This window comes from Macaca fascicularis, chromosome 3 (genome assembly GCF_037993035.2).
Source record: "Macaca fascicularis isolate 582-1 chromosome 3, T2T-MFA8v1.1".
NCBI classification, from domain to species: domain Eukaryota; kingdom Metazoa; phylum Chordata; class Mammalia; order Primates; family Cercopithecidae; genus Macaca; species Macaca fascicularis.
This window is the reverse complement of record NC_088377.1, coordinates 82669188-82685448: the sequence shown is the minus strand read 5'-3', so window position 1 is coordinate 82685448 and position 16261 is coordinate 82669188. Positions and strand designations below refer to the sequence as shown.

The 16261-nt window shown below is 48.9% G+C and overlaps 1 protein-coding gene across 1 annotated transcript in view; it reads right to left on the bottom strand.

Moving 5' to 3' along the window:
- Positions 1-16261, bottom strand: part of PKD1L1 (polycystin 1 like 1, transient receptor potential channel interacting) — a 185781-nt gene that overhangs the window by 28963 nt on the left and 140557 nt on the right. Inside the window, exons 47-54 of the mRNA XM_065541975.2 lie at positions 15889-16012; positions 14480-14563; positions 13662-13834; positions 12358-12592; positions 9692-9796; positions 8476-8616; positions 2798-2932; positions 551-778 (exon numbers count right to left, since the gene is read on the bottom strand). Coding sequence (XP_065398047.1) covers positions 551-778; positions 2798-2932; positions 8476-8616; positions 9692-9796; positions 12358-12592; positions 13662-13834; positions 14480-14563; positions 15889-16012 — 1225 coding nt within the window. The remainder of the gene's footprint in view (positions 1-550; positions 779-2797; positions 2933-8475; positions 8617-9691; positions 9797-12357; positions 12593-13661; positions 13835-14479; positions 14564-15888; positions 16013-16261) is intronic.

Below are 16261 nucleotides of genomic sequence, written 5' to 3'. Positions count from 1 at the left end.
CACACTGACCCTGTGTGGAAGAAGAATCTCTTCTTCCGTTGAAGGAGTTTAAGCCATGTATGACATGACTAGATTTGCCAGTGGCAGATCACTAGGAGGGCGTGAAACAGGGAGACGTTCCTCCTTCGGCCCCTAGCCTGGAGAACATGTCCAGTGGAGGGTGGCTGATGGGAGTGCAACTCTGATAAGATGGAAAGACTGAGAAAAGGCAACAGATACCCCTGAGGCAGTGTGAGATTGCAGATGAAGTTCAAAGCAAGAAATGATGTGATTCAGTGCAGGGTGAAGGGGGCCAGGGAAGCTTCCTGGAGGAGGTGGCACCCTGGGGTGGCTGCTGTCGTGCTGGACTGTTCTAGAGTAAGGGAGAGTCAAACCAACTGTGTTTGACTGACCTGACCTCCCAGGGCAGGTGAGCTGGGCGGCAGGGATTCATTACCATGAGATCTGGCCTGTGTTGCCTGGCCCTGTCCACGTGGACCAGAGTGTCACTCCAACAGCAAACGAAACTTTTACAAACCATGACTTGAAAGTTGGGGACGTGTTTACTTACCATTCCAAAACACAATGTGGCAGAGACTGTTAAAAGGATGCCAAGGTAACAAGCCATGGCCCGCTGGTCAGACTTGGAAAGGCCAAGGAGGGAGTCTTTTTGGCTTCTGGGAAAATGAAATAGCAGCCCGGGGAAGGCGTCTGTGAAGGTACCAGGTGGTAGAGCCCACATAGTGAGCAGAAATCGGCGCAGGTGGGAGAGGGCAGCCAGCACCAGTGCCCCCGCCAGCTGCAGAAAGAAAAGCCAGAGAGCACTGACCTCATCACCTCTTCTTAGGAGTGGAAGACTCAACTTCCAAATGTTGAAAATAGAGACGAACTTGGAGGGGCAGTTTTGGGAGTGTGGATCAACCACGTCATCCCTGGTTTTGAACCCAAAAGGTGGTGTCGCCCTCTCACCCCTCTCCCAGGCCTCCCTCCTCTCACCCCACCAGCCCCCCACACTGTGGCTAGTCCTCCTCCTCCCTTTCAAGGGCTCTTCCTGCCAGTGCCACTCTCCTCTCCTCAGCTGCCTCCTCTCCTGTGGTGACAAGCAGCCTGCTCCCCTGGCCTTTGGGCCCCTTAGGAGGCCATGGTTGCCACGAGGAGGCAGCTCCCTCATCATCTTTATGTCCCCTGCACCTGGCCAGAGCTTAGTAAACTAAACCCCTTATGAAGCATCAGGAGAGCTTTCTGATTTTGATGTAAATTTGGTTCAGGTTAAGTTTCATGGTCCTGGTTGTTCTAACAGACTGGGAACTTGGCCTGGGATCTAAGGGGTTGTGTCATTGGTATTGTTCATGCTTCTCACTCCATCTGTTCCAACCAGCTCTGGTGCTGACAAGTATTTTCTCAGCCTGGATGTCAGACCATCAGGCGGTTGTCCCATAGGTCCACACGGGACTGTGTGTGTAGACTGCGGACGGGCCTGCAGAGAGGCCCTACCCAGCTGCAGCTATAGTCACGGGCTGCGTTCTGTGTGGGTCCTTGCCGGATTCATGTGTAACCCTGGACAGGTACCCAAAGACTCCCCTATGAATGCACTGGGACTCATTTTAGTATTACTTACTCCACAAGTGAAATCAGACATCAGTGGAACTCAGAAGAAAGACAGCACAACCTATGAGTCTACAACTGGACAAACTGAGCTGTGTGGTCTCCCGGTCTCCTCTTGATGCCTATGCATCTATACTTGCTGCAGTTAGAATTCTGCTACTTAATTTGGACATAAATTATTTATATTCTGGGCTTTTGTTTCCTTACATAAAAGCATTTTTGCATGTTGGTAAATGGTCTCAATAATGACTAGTTCAATCGCTCCGTAAATTCTACACGCATATAATCTCAAAGGCCAGCAATAACCTTCAGGGCAAACATTGTTAATGCTTCTTCTGGAGGCAGAGGTTGGGCAACTGGTCGGTGCTCACAACAGTGAGTTAGGGCGTGGGACAGCCGGGTTCGAATGCCACTCTCTCTGACTCTCAGGTTTGTTCTCTCTGCGCTGGTTTGCTGAGAGTGTTCCTCCACTGCAAGGCGAATAAGGTTTGGGGAACCCCTTCCCTGGAGCAGGAGACCTGGGCTCGGTGTCCTGTGTGGCCTGGATGCTGACAGTCAGAGCCTCCTAACTCAGGGCACTTGGCCAAGACTCTCCCTTGGCCCTGATTGCAATTCTGTGCTGTACTAGGGCCTGTCAGGTTGGAGCAAAGCTCTTTCCCTGCTGCGACCAGATCGGAATCAACAGCGCTCCAGGAACTTCATCAGGGCTCCAAGCTGTACTCCAGACCTGTTGATGTGGGGCTTCACCCTCCAGACCAGACTTCAGGGCCAGCCCTGGATGAAGACTTGGCTGTGCCCTGGGGTTTGAGCCAGGCAAACCTGAGAACCTTCTAAGAAGAACCGTGCCTGCCCATAGATATCTTGGTTATGATAGTTAAATGAAGTAATCTATGAAAGGCCCAAAGTGCCATTCCTGGTACTTAGCGAAAGCTCAGTAGGTGTTAATAACTACTTATATTAGTCATAATGACATGCTGTTGTAAGGTATAGTACAGAGCAAGTGTTTCATAAGTCACGATCATTGTTGTCATGACCGTAACTTACTATATAACTATTGATATCAGTTATCTAAAACTGTAAGGCGTTAGAAGACTGGAATTCTAGACGGTGTTTACCTTGAGAGCAGTTTGTTTTTCCCTTGAGAAAGGCTGACAAGAGTACACAGATCAATGGTTTACAAGGGAAATCACATGATAAAGGGGAGAGTTCTTACCACTGCTACAAAGATGCTGGGGAGCGAGTGGCGCGTCATGGAGGAGCAGGATGCCATTGTGTTTCGAATGCCAGGAAGATAGATGCATTTTAATGTGAAAAGGAATAAGAGGATTCCCTGGAGCCATCGAGCCCTCTAAGACAGAAGAACAGAGCAGTCAGTGTGTCATGCCAGTCACTGAAAGGTGCAGACATATTCACAGCTGTCAGCCGTGCATAAAGAGTTCATTGGATTTGATGATGTTATATAGACCCATGAATCTCCAAGGAACATCAAGTGCAGATGTCTGCAGAGGAGAATGAGTTGGAACTAAGGCTAAATACAAATCATAACGCATTTTGAGAAGTCCTGCTCTGAATTCTGGCCTGGCCATTTCTTTTTTTTTTTTTTTTTTTTTTTTTTTTGAGACGGAGTCTTGCTCTGTCACCCAGGCTGGAGTGCAGTGGCCGGATCTCAGCTCACTGCAAGCTCTGCCTCCCGGGTTTACGCCGTTCTCCTGCCTCAGCCTCCCGAGTAGCTGGGACTACAGGCGCCCGCCACCTCGCCCGGCTAGTTTTTTTGTATTTTTTAGTAGAGACGGGGTTTCACCGTGTTAGCCGGGATCGTCTCTCGATCTCCTGGCCTCGTGATCCGCCCGTCTCGGCCTCCCAAAGTGCTGGGATTATAGGCTTGAGCCACCGCGCCCGGCCTGGCCTGGCCATTTCTTTGAACACCAGGATGGAGCAGGTCTAGCAGGCACACACAGATGGGACTCTGTCCACCCCACATCTGTTCTCCCTGTCTGCGCTGCAGTCTACTAGGCTATAAGAAAATCATTACCACGGAGGGGGCTCAGAGAAGTATTTAGTGCACGCTTATTTCCTTCCCCTCGGTTACATGTACAGAATAGGGCACCAACACTTTCCAAGTAGGTTTTTAAAAACGTAATCCTTGCAAATATGGGAGGTACTCCCCTTTTACAGCTCTAGAGTCTACGGCTCAGATAAACAGTGTGAACAGACAAACATAGTACAACTGGAGGCACGGCAGACCCAGGGGCAAACAGCCTCCTGGACTCGTCCACATTCACAAGGCCTCTAGGAAGGCTCCTCCCTTCTCCCCTCCCTACCAGGGACTCATGGGGAAAGTACTTCTGTGTATGATCTCATATGCTCTCACCAAAATTGTAAGGTCAAGAGAAAAGAAATGACAGCTGGATGGTTTAAAATCTATATGGGCAATGAATCAAGGTTTTCTGTTTGTTTTATTTCCTCAGTAACTGGGACAAAGTCAACAATGACTTCTGACAACCAAAACCTAGAGAAGCTGTGAGTGGCTGTCACCGCTCGGGTTCCTTCAGAGCAGGCAGGGCCACACATAGGAGAATGGGGATGAATAGGGCTCTAGCCAGCACCAGCCAAGAGAAATGCAATGCAAGCTATGGGTGGAATTTTCTAGTAGCCACGTTTTAAAGAGTACAATTAAACAGAGTAAATGTATTTTATAATATATTTTGTTTAAATGAGTTCATGTCAAATCATATAAAAGAGCATCATGTCAATATGTAACCAACATAAAAATTATTGAGGTATCTTACATTTTTAATTTTTTTTCTTTTTTTTTGAGACGGAGTCTCGCTCTGTCACCTAGACTGCAGTGCGAGTGCAGTGGTGGGATCTCAGCTCACTGCAACCTCCCGCCTCCTGGTGAGTTCAAGCAATTCTCCTGTCTCAGCCTAATGAGTAGCTGGGACTACAGGCATATGCCACCACAGCGGCTAATTTTTTTTGTATTTTAATAGAGACAGGATTTCACCATGTTGCCCAGGCTGGGTTTTTTGTTTGTTTGTTTGTTTGTTTGTTTGTTTTTTGAGACAGAGTCTCGTTCTGTCACGCAGGCTGGAGTGCAGTGACGTGGTCTCCATTCACTGCAAGCTCCGCCTCCCGGGTTCATGCCATTCTCCTGCCTCAGCCTCCCGAGTAGCTGGGACTACAGGCGCCCACCACCACGCCTGGCTAATTTTTTGTATTTTTGGTAGAGATGGGGTCTCACTGTGTTAGCCAGGATGGTCTCGATCTCCTGACCTCATGATCCGCCTGCCTCGGCCTCCCAAAGTGTTGGGATTACAGGCGTGAGCCTGGGTGCCCGGCCTGCCCAGGCTGGTCTTGAACTCCTGAGGTCAGGCAATCTGCCCGCCTTGGCCTCCCGAAATGCTAGGATTATAGGCGTGAGCCACTGCACCCAGCACATTTTAAATTTTTGTACTAAGTTTATGAAGTCCAGTGAGTATTTTACACCCACAGCACATCTCAGTTTGGACTATCCCCATTTCGAGTTCTCAATAGCCATCTGTGGCTAGTGCTGACTATTGGACAACACAGCTCTAAACTTCTGTGGACAGAGTGAAAGGGCCCCTTTCTTGCCCGCATCTGACTGATGGATGCCATAAAGCCTCCTGAGTAATTCACCATTATTAGGACTTTCATTATGGAACATCTGCTAGGTGCCAAGCTGTTCCAAGGATATGTTTGGATATGCATGTACAAATACACAGACAGACAGACAGACACACACACACACACACACACACATTCAAATCCTGGCAAAACCCCCAAGGTGTGTATCATAGTTCTACGTTATTAAGACTTGAAGAAAGTTAAGAAACTTGCCCAATGGCACATGGTCACAGCGGAGCTGGGAGTGAGTTTTAGGTCTGCTGACTCTAAAGCCTGTGCATTTTCATTTTCACATGCTCAAGTCATAGCTCTTTAATTCTGGGTGTTAAACTCCATCATCAGAAAGTCATTTGTGCTTATCTTGAAGATGACTCGTTCTTCCAGCACCTGGGATGCAGCCTACATCGAAGTCAGAGCTAAATTCCTCTAACTGTCTCTACAGAGAATAATTTGATGAACAGCACAAGAGGTGCCCACAGAAGTGGAATCAGGAGGGAAAGCCATAGTGTGGGCAGAGGCCAAGGTGCCAGAACAGAGATGGGCACACGAGGGCACCTCAGAGGACAAACATTGTCTACACTGCACATTTCCCAAAAGCTGGCCCTGAACACACAGCAACATAGCAATAGAACTGAATGGTGTGAGATACAGGTTCCTGCCTTGAGCACTCCTGGGCCAGGACAGTGTGGAACATGTCCTCAGAGGGCCGTTCCATTGCATTAGAGTTCTGTGCTTAGGAATGCGGCTACCCAGGACCCCAAGACCAGAGGCCAATTCCAGTGCAGCTCCTATGTCAATGTGAGTGACCTTGTGCCAGCTGCTTAACCTTTCAGAGCCTCGGTCTAGAAGGGTGGCATATTAGTCCTGTTTCATTAGATGGTGGGATAGCTTAACATACACGTGATTATATAGAATTTAGGCAGTGCCTGGCAGGAGCAAACCTCAGTACATGTAGGTTCTTCTCAGAAGCTAATTGAGGAATTGGAAATTGGCACCTGCCCTAGACAGGATCCCCAGGGAAGAAGGACTCTCCCCACGTAAGTTTTTCTGGCAGGGGCAGGGAACATAATGAGAAAGATAGGACATCAAGGGGGAGAAAGGGATATAAGGATGAACTCACTTCCCAAGGCCAGAAGTCAGCAGGAGGCTATTTACTCCAGGTCACCAGGTCAGTATGTAGACCATATTCATGTTTGCCCTAATCATGCTTCTAGAAAACCTCTCCTGCCACATCAGGTGAAAAGAACATCCTACAAAGTGTTTCACTCTGCCCCACCTTCCTGAGGCCCACACCTGCTGGCCAATCAGTGACTAATCAGATGCTCTTGTAAGCTGTGCACTGAGAGAGAGAAAGCCGGCCACCATCTGTGGGCCTTTAAGCACAGGCTAGGCAGTGCCAGGTGTGTCGGCATTGCAGCCGCCAGGGTCATGCAAGGCCACAGTTACGTGGGTAAGCCACGTAACAGTAGGAAGTGGGTTGACTAGCAGAGCTATACTGTAAAAGGTAGACCGGGAAGCCTGCTGTCCGTCCCAGAGAGTGATGCCAATAAATTAAGCAGTTAGTCCTCATCAGGCCCTAATATTGGTACCAGGTGAGCAGTAGTGAACAAACTAGATACATTCTCTATTTTGCAGCTTCCAGCCTTGTGGGGGAAGACAGTAAACCAAATAATTGCTTAATGCAGATTTCATTAGATGCAGATAAGTGCCTGCAGAACAGGTCCCTAGTTGGCCTTGGCCAGGCCACCTCTTCCCCTTTTCTTGCTTATAGTTCTCACAATAACTGTTGAATTTGCTAAGAATGCAACATCCAGAGATAAGGAGGAACTACATGGAACATCGTGGGCTCTGGTCATGTTCCTCTGAGAAGAGGATGCCCTCTAACACTTTAGCACAGCATGTTATGTTCCCCCAGCTTATGAAACTTCAGGGCAGGCGACTTTCCAGGCTCTCTGAACTGGTGCAAGTGGGACACTCATAGACGGGACTCTGTCGGGACACACACAGACGGGACTCTGTCCACCCTGGTCAGCTTTCCTGAGCTGGGGGCACCAGCTCACCATGCAGCCCAGGCTTCTGATGTCCCTGCCAATCTGTGAGTGACAGTTGCTTTGCTTTGCATGTGCAAGTGTTCTGTTTCATCAGACTCATGTATTCTTTTACTTCAGGAGAAAAGCCAAATCTTCCGCTTGGGCTCCTTTAGAACCTGTTTCTTTCCTCTAGCCTAGGGAGTTTCTCTTACTTGCAACAAAGTAAGAGTCTGCAAAGGAGGCAGGGACTGGGGCACTGGTGGAGGACGCAGAAGTGTAGCGGAAATGAGCCTCATCCTGCGTGGTTCTCCTTACACAGAGGACAGGAGCCAAGGGGTGAGAGGGAGGTTGTGGGGGAGATGGATGGACTGTGGGGAGAAGGGGCCTGAAGCTGGAGGGGAACTGGCCCTTGTTCTCTAGGTCGCTATAGGACTCACCCAGCCCTGGGGGTGGCCCTGGGGCCTTGACCGCCCTCTAAATGGGAAAAGGAGGGCAAGGGGGGTAGGGGAGGGGCTAGTTCTGAGGGCAGCAGGGTAAGGAAGCAGAATATGTGGGCTCATCTTCCACCACCACAGCACGGCAGCGTCCCATACTGTTGTGGGGGGATCCTGCCCCGTCTCATGGGCCCCCTCCCCGGGGCTCGTCCAGTCCCATCTGTGCTCATTTGCCTGCTTCTCCTCGTAGGAGCTCCCATCCTGTGGGGAACCATTCCCTGCAGGAAGGGCCGCCTAGGGGAAGGAGGTGCAGGGACTTTGAAACCAGACTTCCCTCTGTTGAGGGACCTGATGCTTTCTGTGAGCCTTGGTGTCTTCACTTGCAGATTGGCTAATACTGCCTGCATTTATGACTGTCGCCAGGACGAAGAGAGAAAATAGTGTGTCTAAGCAAGTCAGCGCTAGCCTCCTTTCTCCACACTACATCAACACCTGCTTCCTGTGCCCCTTACGGTCCCCTGGAAGCACTGGGGAAATTCCAGGCTCTTGAGTTCTGCTCCACGCAGAATCCACACACCCCAGTGTTCAAAGCACGTCTCAAGTTCTCCAGGCCCTTCGCTGACTGTCCCGGCCAGTCCCATCTGCCAGCTCAGAGCATCATCTCTCAATATGGAACAAATCTGTTATCTCGCACCTTCTAGAGCTTGTGTGACCTCTGCCTTTTGGATGGCATCACAGTGCATGGCCTCTATCTGTATGGCCCTAAGCACACTATGTACCTGATTCCATGATGTCATAAGGGTGAGGTCCATAAAGGCTTGGCAAAGTCCTCTGTGAAACTGGTCAGTGACGTCTCCAGCAAGAGTAGCAAGGTGGCCGGAAACTGCATAGTAGGTGAGGCTCACTCCAACCATGGAGAGCTGCAACATCCAAGAGAAAGGCCCTCAGATGGCTCCTGAGGAAGGGCTTACCTGGCATCCCATGTGACATGCATTGTAAGTTACAGTGATGCGTTGCTTAACGACAGGGATGCCTTCTGAGAAATGCATCGCTGGCCGGTTTTGTCCTTGGGGTAACATTATAAGGTGCACTTACACAAACACAGACAGTCCCACACACCTAGGCTATATGAGACAGCCTATTGTTCCCAGGCTACAAACCTGTGCAGCGTGTTCCTGTACTGAACACTGTAGGCAATCATACACAATGGTAAGTACTGGTGTATCTAAATATATCTAAGCATAGAAAAGATACAGTAAAAATATACTGCGAAAGGTAAAAAATGGTCCACCTGTATCAGCACTTACCATGAATGGTACTTGCAGGACTAGAAATGGCTCTGGGTGAGGCAGTGAGTGAGTGGTAAGTGAACGTGAAGGCCTAGAGCATTACTGTATGCTAATGTAGACTTTAAAAACACTGCACACTTAGGCTACACTAAATTTGTAAACACATTTTTGTTTCTTCAGAAATAACCTTAGCTTACTGTAACCCTCTTACTTAAAAAAATTCTAATTTTTTAACTTTTTACTTTATAATTACACAGCTTAAAACACAAACACATTGTACAGCTGTACAAAAAATATTTTCCTTATATTCTAATTCCAAAAGCTTTCTTCTATGTTTAAAAGGTTTTTTTTAATTTTTATTTTTAAACTTCTTTAGTAAAAACTAAGATACAAACAGACATATTTAGCCTAGGCCTACACAGGGTCAGAATCAAGATGTCATTAGGTGACAGGAATTTCTTAGCACCATATGATCTTACGGGACCACCGCCTCGGCTGAAATTCGTGTGGTACATGATGGTGACTGTAACAACACTAAATGATGCCTGATCTCAAATGCTGTTTTGAGATTAACACTACAGAGGGAGAAAACTGCAATAATGTTAGCAGTAGCTAGTGCATCATCAATTTCTTATTTAAATTATTTTTTCAAGATATACACAGTTTATTGTTATTTTTCAAAAGAAAATGACACAAGAGAGGCTACCTCCAGCCAGTTCCTTGGTTTTCGCCAGTAGCTGAGGAAGCCCTTATCCATCATATGGTAGAGTTGAACACAGAGGTGGACCAGGCTGAGCGCCAGGAAGACCAGCTGGTGGAGAGAATGTAAACAAACAAGATCAACACGAATGCTGATAAATTGTTTTCTGAAGGTCTAAACCTGTGAGCGGCTCCCCTGCCGATCACCTTTGAGTACCCAGGATGCAAGCCCATTTCCTGTTCTGCAGAGGTTTAATCCTAAACTTGCTCTTCGGTAGGCACTTGGGGTGGTTTGGTGCCTCTCCACCAGTCAAGCACTCACAGAAACTCCATGCCAGGGGTTAGAACCCGAGATGGTCTCTGCACTCAGGGAAAGCATGGAATACGGGCATCTACAGCCACTAGGTCTCCTGACCGCCATGCCGATCCTCCAGGCCTTCCTTGGCACCACTCAAAAGAGTGAGTTTCTGTGTACATGTGAAATAGATAACATACGAACTATATATACATATATATTAGTTTTTTCAGCCAAGTAAAGCCTTCTTTTAAAGCTCCCTTATAAGCACTTTCTTAAAGTTCTCTACGTGGTTCTCTCTCCATTGGTGAGTTACCTGTTGATTCATGCCTTCAATCACTAACCCAAACTCAAATTTAGTTATGGATTTGCAAGTAACTGAAGCACATCAGCATGGCTTTATGCATCTTCTCTGTCCTCTGTTGGAGTTATGTGCCTTGTGTCCCATTGGCCTGCTGTAAGGAGCTACACACATAATCAGAGCAGGGTTCACTTTTGGGTGCTGCAAGGTGTTTAAAAGCAGTGCTGTGCTGTTCTCTATTGGAGCCTGAAGCAAAGAAATTATCAGGAAAACTGATCCTGCCGTTGTCTACAATTGCCATATTTTGTCCAATATGATGTTTTAATATGAATTCTGATGTTTATAAATATTGCACCAGAATACTGATTGCCATGATTACCAAGTATTTGTGATGCCCCTTAAATTGGATGCCTAAGGTAAGTGCCTCACGTGTCTCCCCCAGGCAGACTCTGACCAGTGGCCCAGGCTCCCACCATCTGTTCCACCCACTCCAGCGCAAGCTGAGCTCTACGCAAATCACAGCCTTTACTGGGTCACTGAACAGTCCCTAGAGTCTAAAACCTCTTGGGACTCTCCTCTCTTCACTCCTAAGGCAAAGTAACCTTGACCTGAAGAGTCAGCAGGACTTAGTTCTTCATAGCAGAAAAGTCAGCTACAGGCAGAAAATCAGGAAAGTTCCCAAGGAATAACTCAGAGTGACTTCTGATGTTTTGGATTGTTCAGTGAAAATATGTGGACATATTCCATCTCACCAAGACCCTGGGTACTATGGACTGAAGTTTTGTGTTCCCTTGAATTCGCCGGTGGAAGCCCTAACTCCCAGTGTGGATATACGTGGGGAAGGGGCCTATAAGGAAGTAATCAAGGTTTTTTTTTTTTGAGACGGAGTCTGGCTCTGTCGCCCAGGCTGGAGTGCAGTGGCCGGATCTCAGCTCACTGCAAGCTCCGCCTCCCGGGTTCACGCCATTCTCCTGCCTCAGCCTCCCGAGTAGCTGGGACTACAGGCGCCCGCCACGTCGCCCGGCTAGTTTTTTTTTTGTATTTTTTTTTAGTAGAGATGGGGTTTCACTGTGTTAGCCAGGATGGTCTCGATCTACTGACCTCGTGATCCGCCCATCTCGGCCTCCCAAAGTGCTGGGATAACAGGCTTGAGCCACCGCGCCCGGCCAGTAATCAAGGTTAACTGGGGCCCTGGTCCTATAGGATTAGTGTCCTTACACAAAGAGACCCTAGACAGCTCGCTCTTGCTCTCTTTCCCTGTGTATACCCACAAAGAAGAGGTTCTGTGAGCACACCGTGAGAAGGTGGCCATCGCCCAGTACTAGAGCCCTCGCCAGAACTTGACCAGGCTGGGATCTTGATCACGGAATTCCAGCCTCTGGGAGCGTGGGAAATAAATGTCTTTTTTTTTTTTTTTTTTTTTGAGATGGAGTCTTGCTCTGTTGCCCAGGCTGGAGTGCAGTGGCGCAATCTCAGCTCACTGCAACCTCCACCTCCCAGGTTCAAGCAATTCTCTTGCCTCAGCCTCCCGAGTAGCTGGGATTACAAGCACATGCCACCATGCCCAGCTAATTTTCATATATTTTTTTTTTTTTAGTAGAGATGAGTTTTCACCATATTGGCCAGGCTGGTCTTGAACTCTTGACCTTGTGATCTGCCTGCCTTGGCCTCCCAAAGTGCTGAGATTACAGGCGTAAACCACCACGCCTGGCCATAAATGTCTCTCTTTTCAAAGCACCCAGTGTAGGCTATTCTGTTATAGCAGCCTGAGCTAAACCCCCAGGGGAATCTAAATATCAGGCCCAATTCCCCCGTGATGAATTTGGTACCTCAAGACAGCTCTATATTTGCCCTTGCCACACATGTGAGGTTTGGTCTCCCCACTGGGGGTCTTCTTCGTCTCGTGCCCCAGCACTTAGTGTGATGCCTGCCACATGAAGAAGATGTGACAAAGAGTGTGACGGGAGGGGTGGGTGGATGGGTAGGGAACTAGTCCTGTCTGGTGGAGAAGCCCAGCCCAGGTGAAGCCCCATCTCTCTGTGCACCTCCAGTAGGCCCAAGAGACAGGTCAGCTCACCTGGGGAAGCACGAGGTGGTACTGCAGGGCTGAGTCACTGCGGAAGATGCTGAATGACTCCACCAGGGATGAGGGGACGAGACTCCCCGTAGGGAGGATCTCCACGCTCAGGGACACGCTGGTGAAGAGTTGGGTTGGAGGGTTATAGAGGGTGAAGTGCACAGACACAGCCCTGGTGCTGTGGTCAATCCACGTGCTGGCCCTGAGTCGAGACAGGGCTGTGTGGGCTTCGGGCCTGTAAAGCAGCACACACTGGGGTAGGCAGGGCAGGGAGGAAGGCGCAGAAGTCCACTGAGGCTCCCAGCTGCAGGTCCCATGCTGGGAACACCCCATGCAAGACTTTGCAAGGACACACAGTGCCTGGGGCTTCAAGGAGCAGGACAGATGGCCCTCTGTATCTAAGGGACCTCATCAATAGCCCTCTGTCCTCTCTCCTTGCCCCACCCTCTTCCCTGCAGCAGCTCAGGGGACCCTCAGGCAGGAGGGACCTGGAGAACGGAGGCCTCAATTTCCCACCCCACCCCATGTGAGGCAGAGATGCCCAGTGTCTCTCCCCAGGGACTCTAGAATATTCATTTATTCTTTTTTTTCTAGAGACCCCATTGTTTGGAACAAACAAGCTGGGGGAAGGCAGTTACTAAATACTAATTTGTATTTAGTAACAATTAAATCATTTCCTTTTTAAAGAGTATTACTCAAAGGCACACATTACTGTAACTGTCTAGAGCTCCCCGTTGGTCTAAGACCATCCGTGTTACTACTGGGTCAGCACAGCTCCAACCCAGTGTGAGGTGCATGCTGCTTGGGGAGCCCCGGGCGGCTGTGGGCAACAGTGTGCCTGGCTGGATGGGGCAGGCAGCTTGACCTCAGACCTAGCTGCAACATGGGGTCGTGCTTGTTACGCACTTGAACCTCCACCCCTCACCCTCAGGACGTGGGAAAAGTAGCACGGGGCCTACTCCACAGAGCTGGGTGAGGATTAAATGAGACCGTAAACACCCAGCTTGGCACAAGGTCAGCACGCAACAAATGCTCCTTATATTCCATGAGCTCCAGATGTTCTAGCAGTCACTTTTTGAAAGAACGTTTGCTCTGTGCTCTCCCACATGAAGGCCTGAGCCTGTGTGATGCTTCTATCATTCACAACAATGACAAGTCTTGCTGGAGCTCCTGGCAGTGGTGCGCTGACCTCGCGGGCCTGTCAGGAGGCTGCACCTGCTGCAGATGCACCGCGTCCAGCAGGCACCCGAGCAGGAGTGGCGGCAGCAGGCAGGATGAGCACCGGCCCTTTGAATCTCACTGACCTTGTTCTGCCCAGGCTGAGCACACAGTCCTTCCTTGCCCCATAGCCCCTGGGACCATTCAGGGTCATGTTTTGGTTCTCTGGGTCTATCAGGTAGGGGTTCTCAGGGCCTCCACCTTTGGGGCTACATGTAGGAATAGAGTCTTCAGTGGGTGCTGAAAATGGCCTGGGAGGCTGTAGAACAAACCAGCAGTCAGAAGAAGACACAGATGCTATTCCCAAGGCCACCTGCAATCCGGGATCTCCAGGCCTGGCCGCCTGTGAACACCTGCTCTGTCCTGCAACATGGTGCCCTTCTCTCCTCATAGGATCGTTCTGCAGCCTGTTTCGTGGTTTACAGACTCTAGCTCAAGCTACAGGATCAAGGTTCTACCCATGGAAGGTTGGCGTCTGAGGTGTGTATGGGTCTAAGGCTTAGAGCACTTGAAGACTTCCCCATCATGAGATGCCAGGTAAAATGCCCATCCTTCTAATGGGGAGGGCACACCCTCCCCATTAGAAAAGGATATGTGAATATTCTATTTTTAGATTGTTTGATTAAAAATCCTAGTTTTGCCTAGAATGCCAGCCTCTAAGGCCAAAGAGTGAATTGAATAAATCTGCAGCAGAACGCCAAGGAAGAGGCTTTGGGAAAGGGTTCATAAGGGGTAAGGAAGGAAGGGCGAGGCTCGCCCTCTCCCCAGCCCCGGCACTGCCAATTCCAATCACCACCGAACTCTCCGAGAAGTTCAAATGATCTGCCAGGGTCCCGCCCCAATATTGCCTAGACTTCTCTAGTTCCATTTATTTTTGGGAGCAAAAGGAAAAGGAACATCTTACCTTGCATAAATGGCTAGGAAAAACTTTTAGTTGCTTAATTACAGAACTGCCTATTAGATAGCATTTTCCTCCAAGAGCTCCAGGCTGAAAGGAGAAAAAAGATCATGAGGACTGGGTGTGCTGAGGACTTCAAACCTCCTCATCAAGCCGCGCTCAAAAGGTGTGGGGATGCTCTGGGTAACTCCACCTGCTACCATAGAGGTCAGAGTTTTACTTTCCTTCCAACACCATTTTAGGGATATAACCAACATTCTAAGAAGGCAGCAACAACCTCCCCAGGCTTGTCCTGGAAAAGGGTTAACATTCAAATGATGTCCGTAACTTGCATCACACGAGAATGCTCTCTTTTATTTTTTTTGAAAGTTTCTCCAGCATCATAAACCCAAGAGACTATATAGAATACAACAAAATAAAATTAGAAATAAACTGCTCAAGGAATGTGGACAAATATATAAATATATTTCTCTCTCTTTTTTAAATTTAGAGACAGAGAAAAGCTCTGTCACCCAGGCTGGAGTGCAGTGGTGCGACCTCAGCTCACTGCAACCTCCACCCACAGGGTTCAAGCAATTCTCCTGCCTCAGCCTCCCAAGTAGCTAGGATTACAGGCACGTGCCACGATGCCCGGCTAATTTTTGTATTTTTAGGCTGGAGTGCAGTGGCATGATCTTGGTTCACTGCAACCTCCACCTCTTGGGTTCAAGCAATTCTCTTGCCTCAGCCTTGCAAGTAGCTGGGATTACAGGCACGCACCACCACACACAGCTAACTTTTGTATTTTTAGTAGAGACAGGGTTTCACCATGTTGGCCAGGCTGGTCTCGAACTCTTGATCTCGTGATCCATCTGCCTCGGCCTCCCAAAGTGCTGGGATTACAGGTGTGCGCCACCGTGCCCAGTGTATTTCATTTTTAAACGTGGGAAAGGGGTTGAAAATAAAAGATGAGCAAGGAATGGGATTATGCAAAATGCATATTAACTTTTCAGAACTTGGGATCAGCCTCACCTCTTTCTGGAAGCTTCCTTGCACTTCCTCTGTTTTGGTGTGGTTCTTGTGTTTCCTTGTCAGGGTAGTTAGCACACGGAACTAGAATCTTCTATTTCCTGACCTCGCACCCCATCAGCCTGAGGGCTCCTGAGGCTCTGCCATAGCCCCTGTGTCTATCTCAGGCCTGGGAAGCACAGGAATCTGGAGAACCCCTGTGCAGCTCAGCAGGGTGTAATGGGATGGGGCCAACAGGTTCCGGCAGGAAAGGAACAGGATGCTCTGCTGGGACCCGCTGGAGAGCCACTGGCCTTACACCTGCATGCTCATTCAAGAACCTACGCAGTGCTGCAGTTCAGTATTAGTGACTGTTTCACCCACTTCAGGATGGCTTTTCTGAGATGAAGAGGAGATGGAAAGCTCACCTGAGCCCCCGGCACACGGGTTGTTGGGGAGCCTCCCGGGTACAGGCTGTCCAGAAGTGTGGTCAGACTCCAGTCCCACCAGTCAGTGATGTTTCTCAGGCCACCAAAGGAGTTTCTGGCATTTCTTAATGCAAGAACAAAAATAAAAAGTTGCTTCTGCATCAACAAGAACATTTAAACGTGAGAAAAAAAGCATGTTTCCTTGCCAATTTTTCTCTCATTCAGATTTCAGGTACTCCGCAGGAATTAAACTAAAGCTGCCTGCAGCGTGAAGCGTGAAACCCTAGAACTCACTTTGCTCCTTAGTAGCAGGAGATAAGAGAGAATGGTGGATGAAGCACTTGTTCATTTGCTCACTCAGTCAGTCACTCAA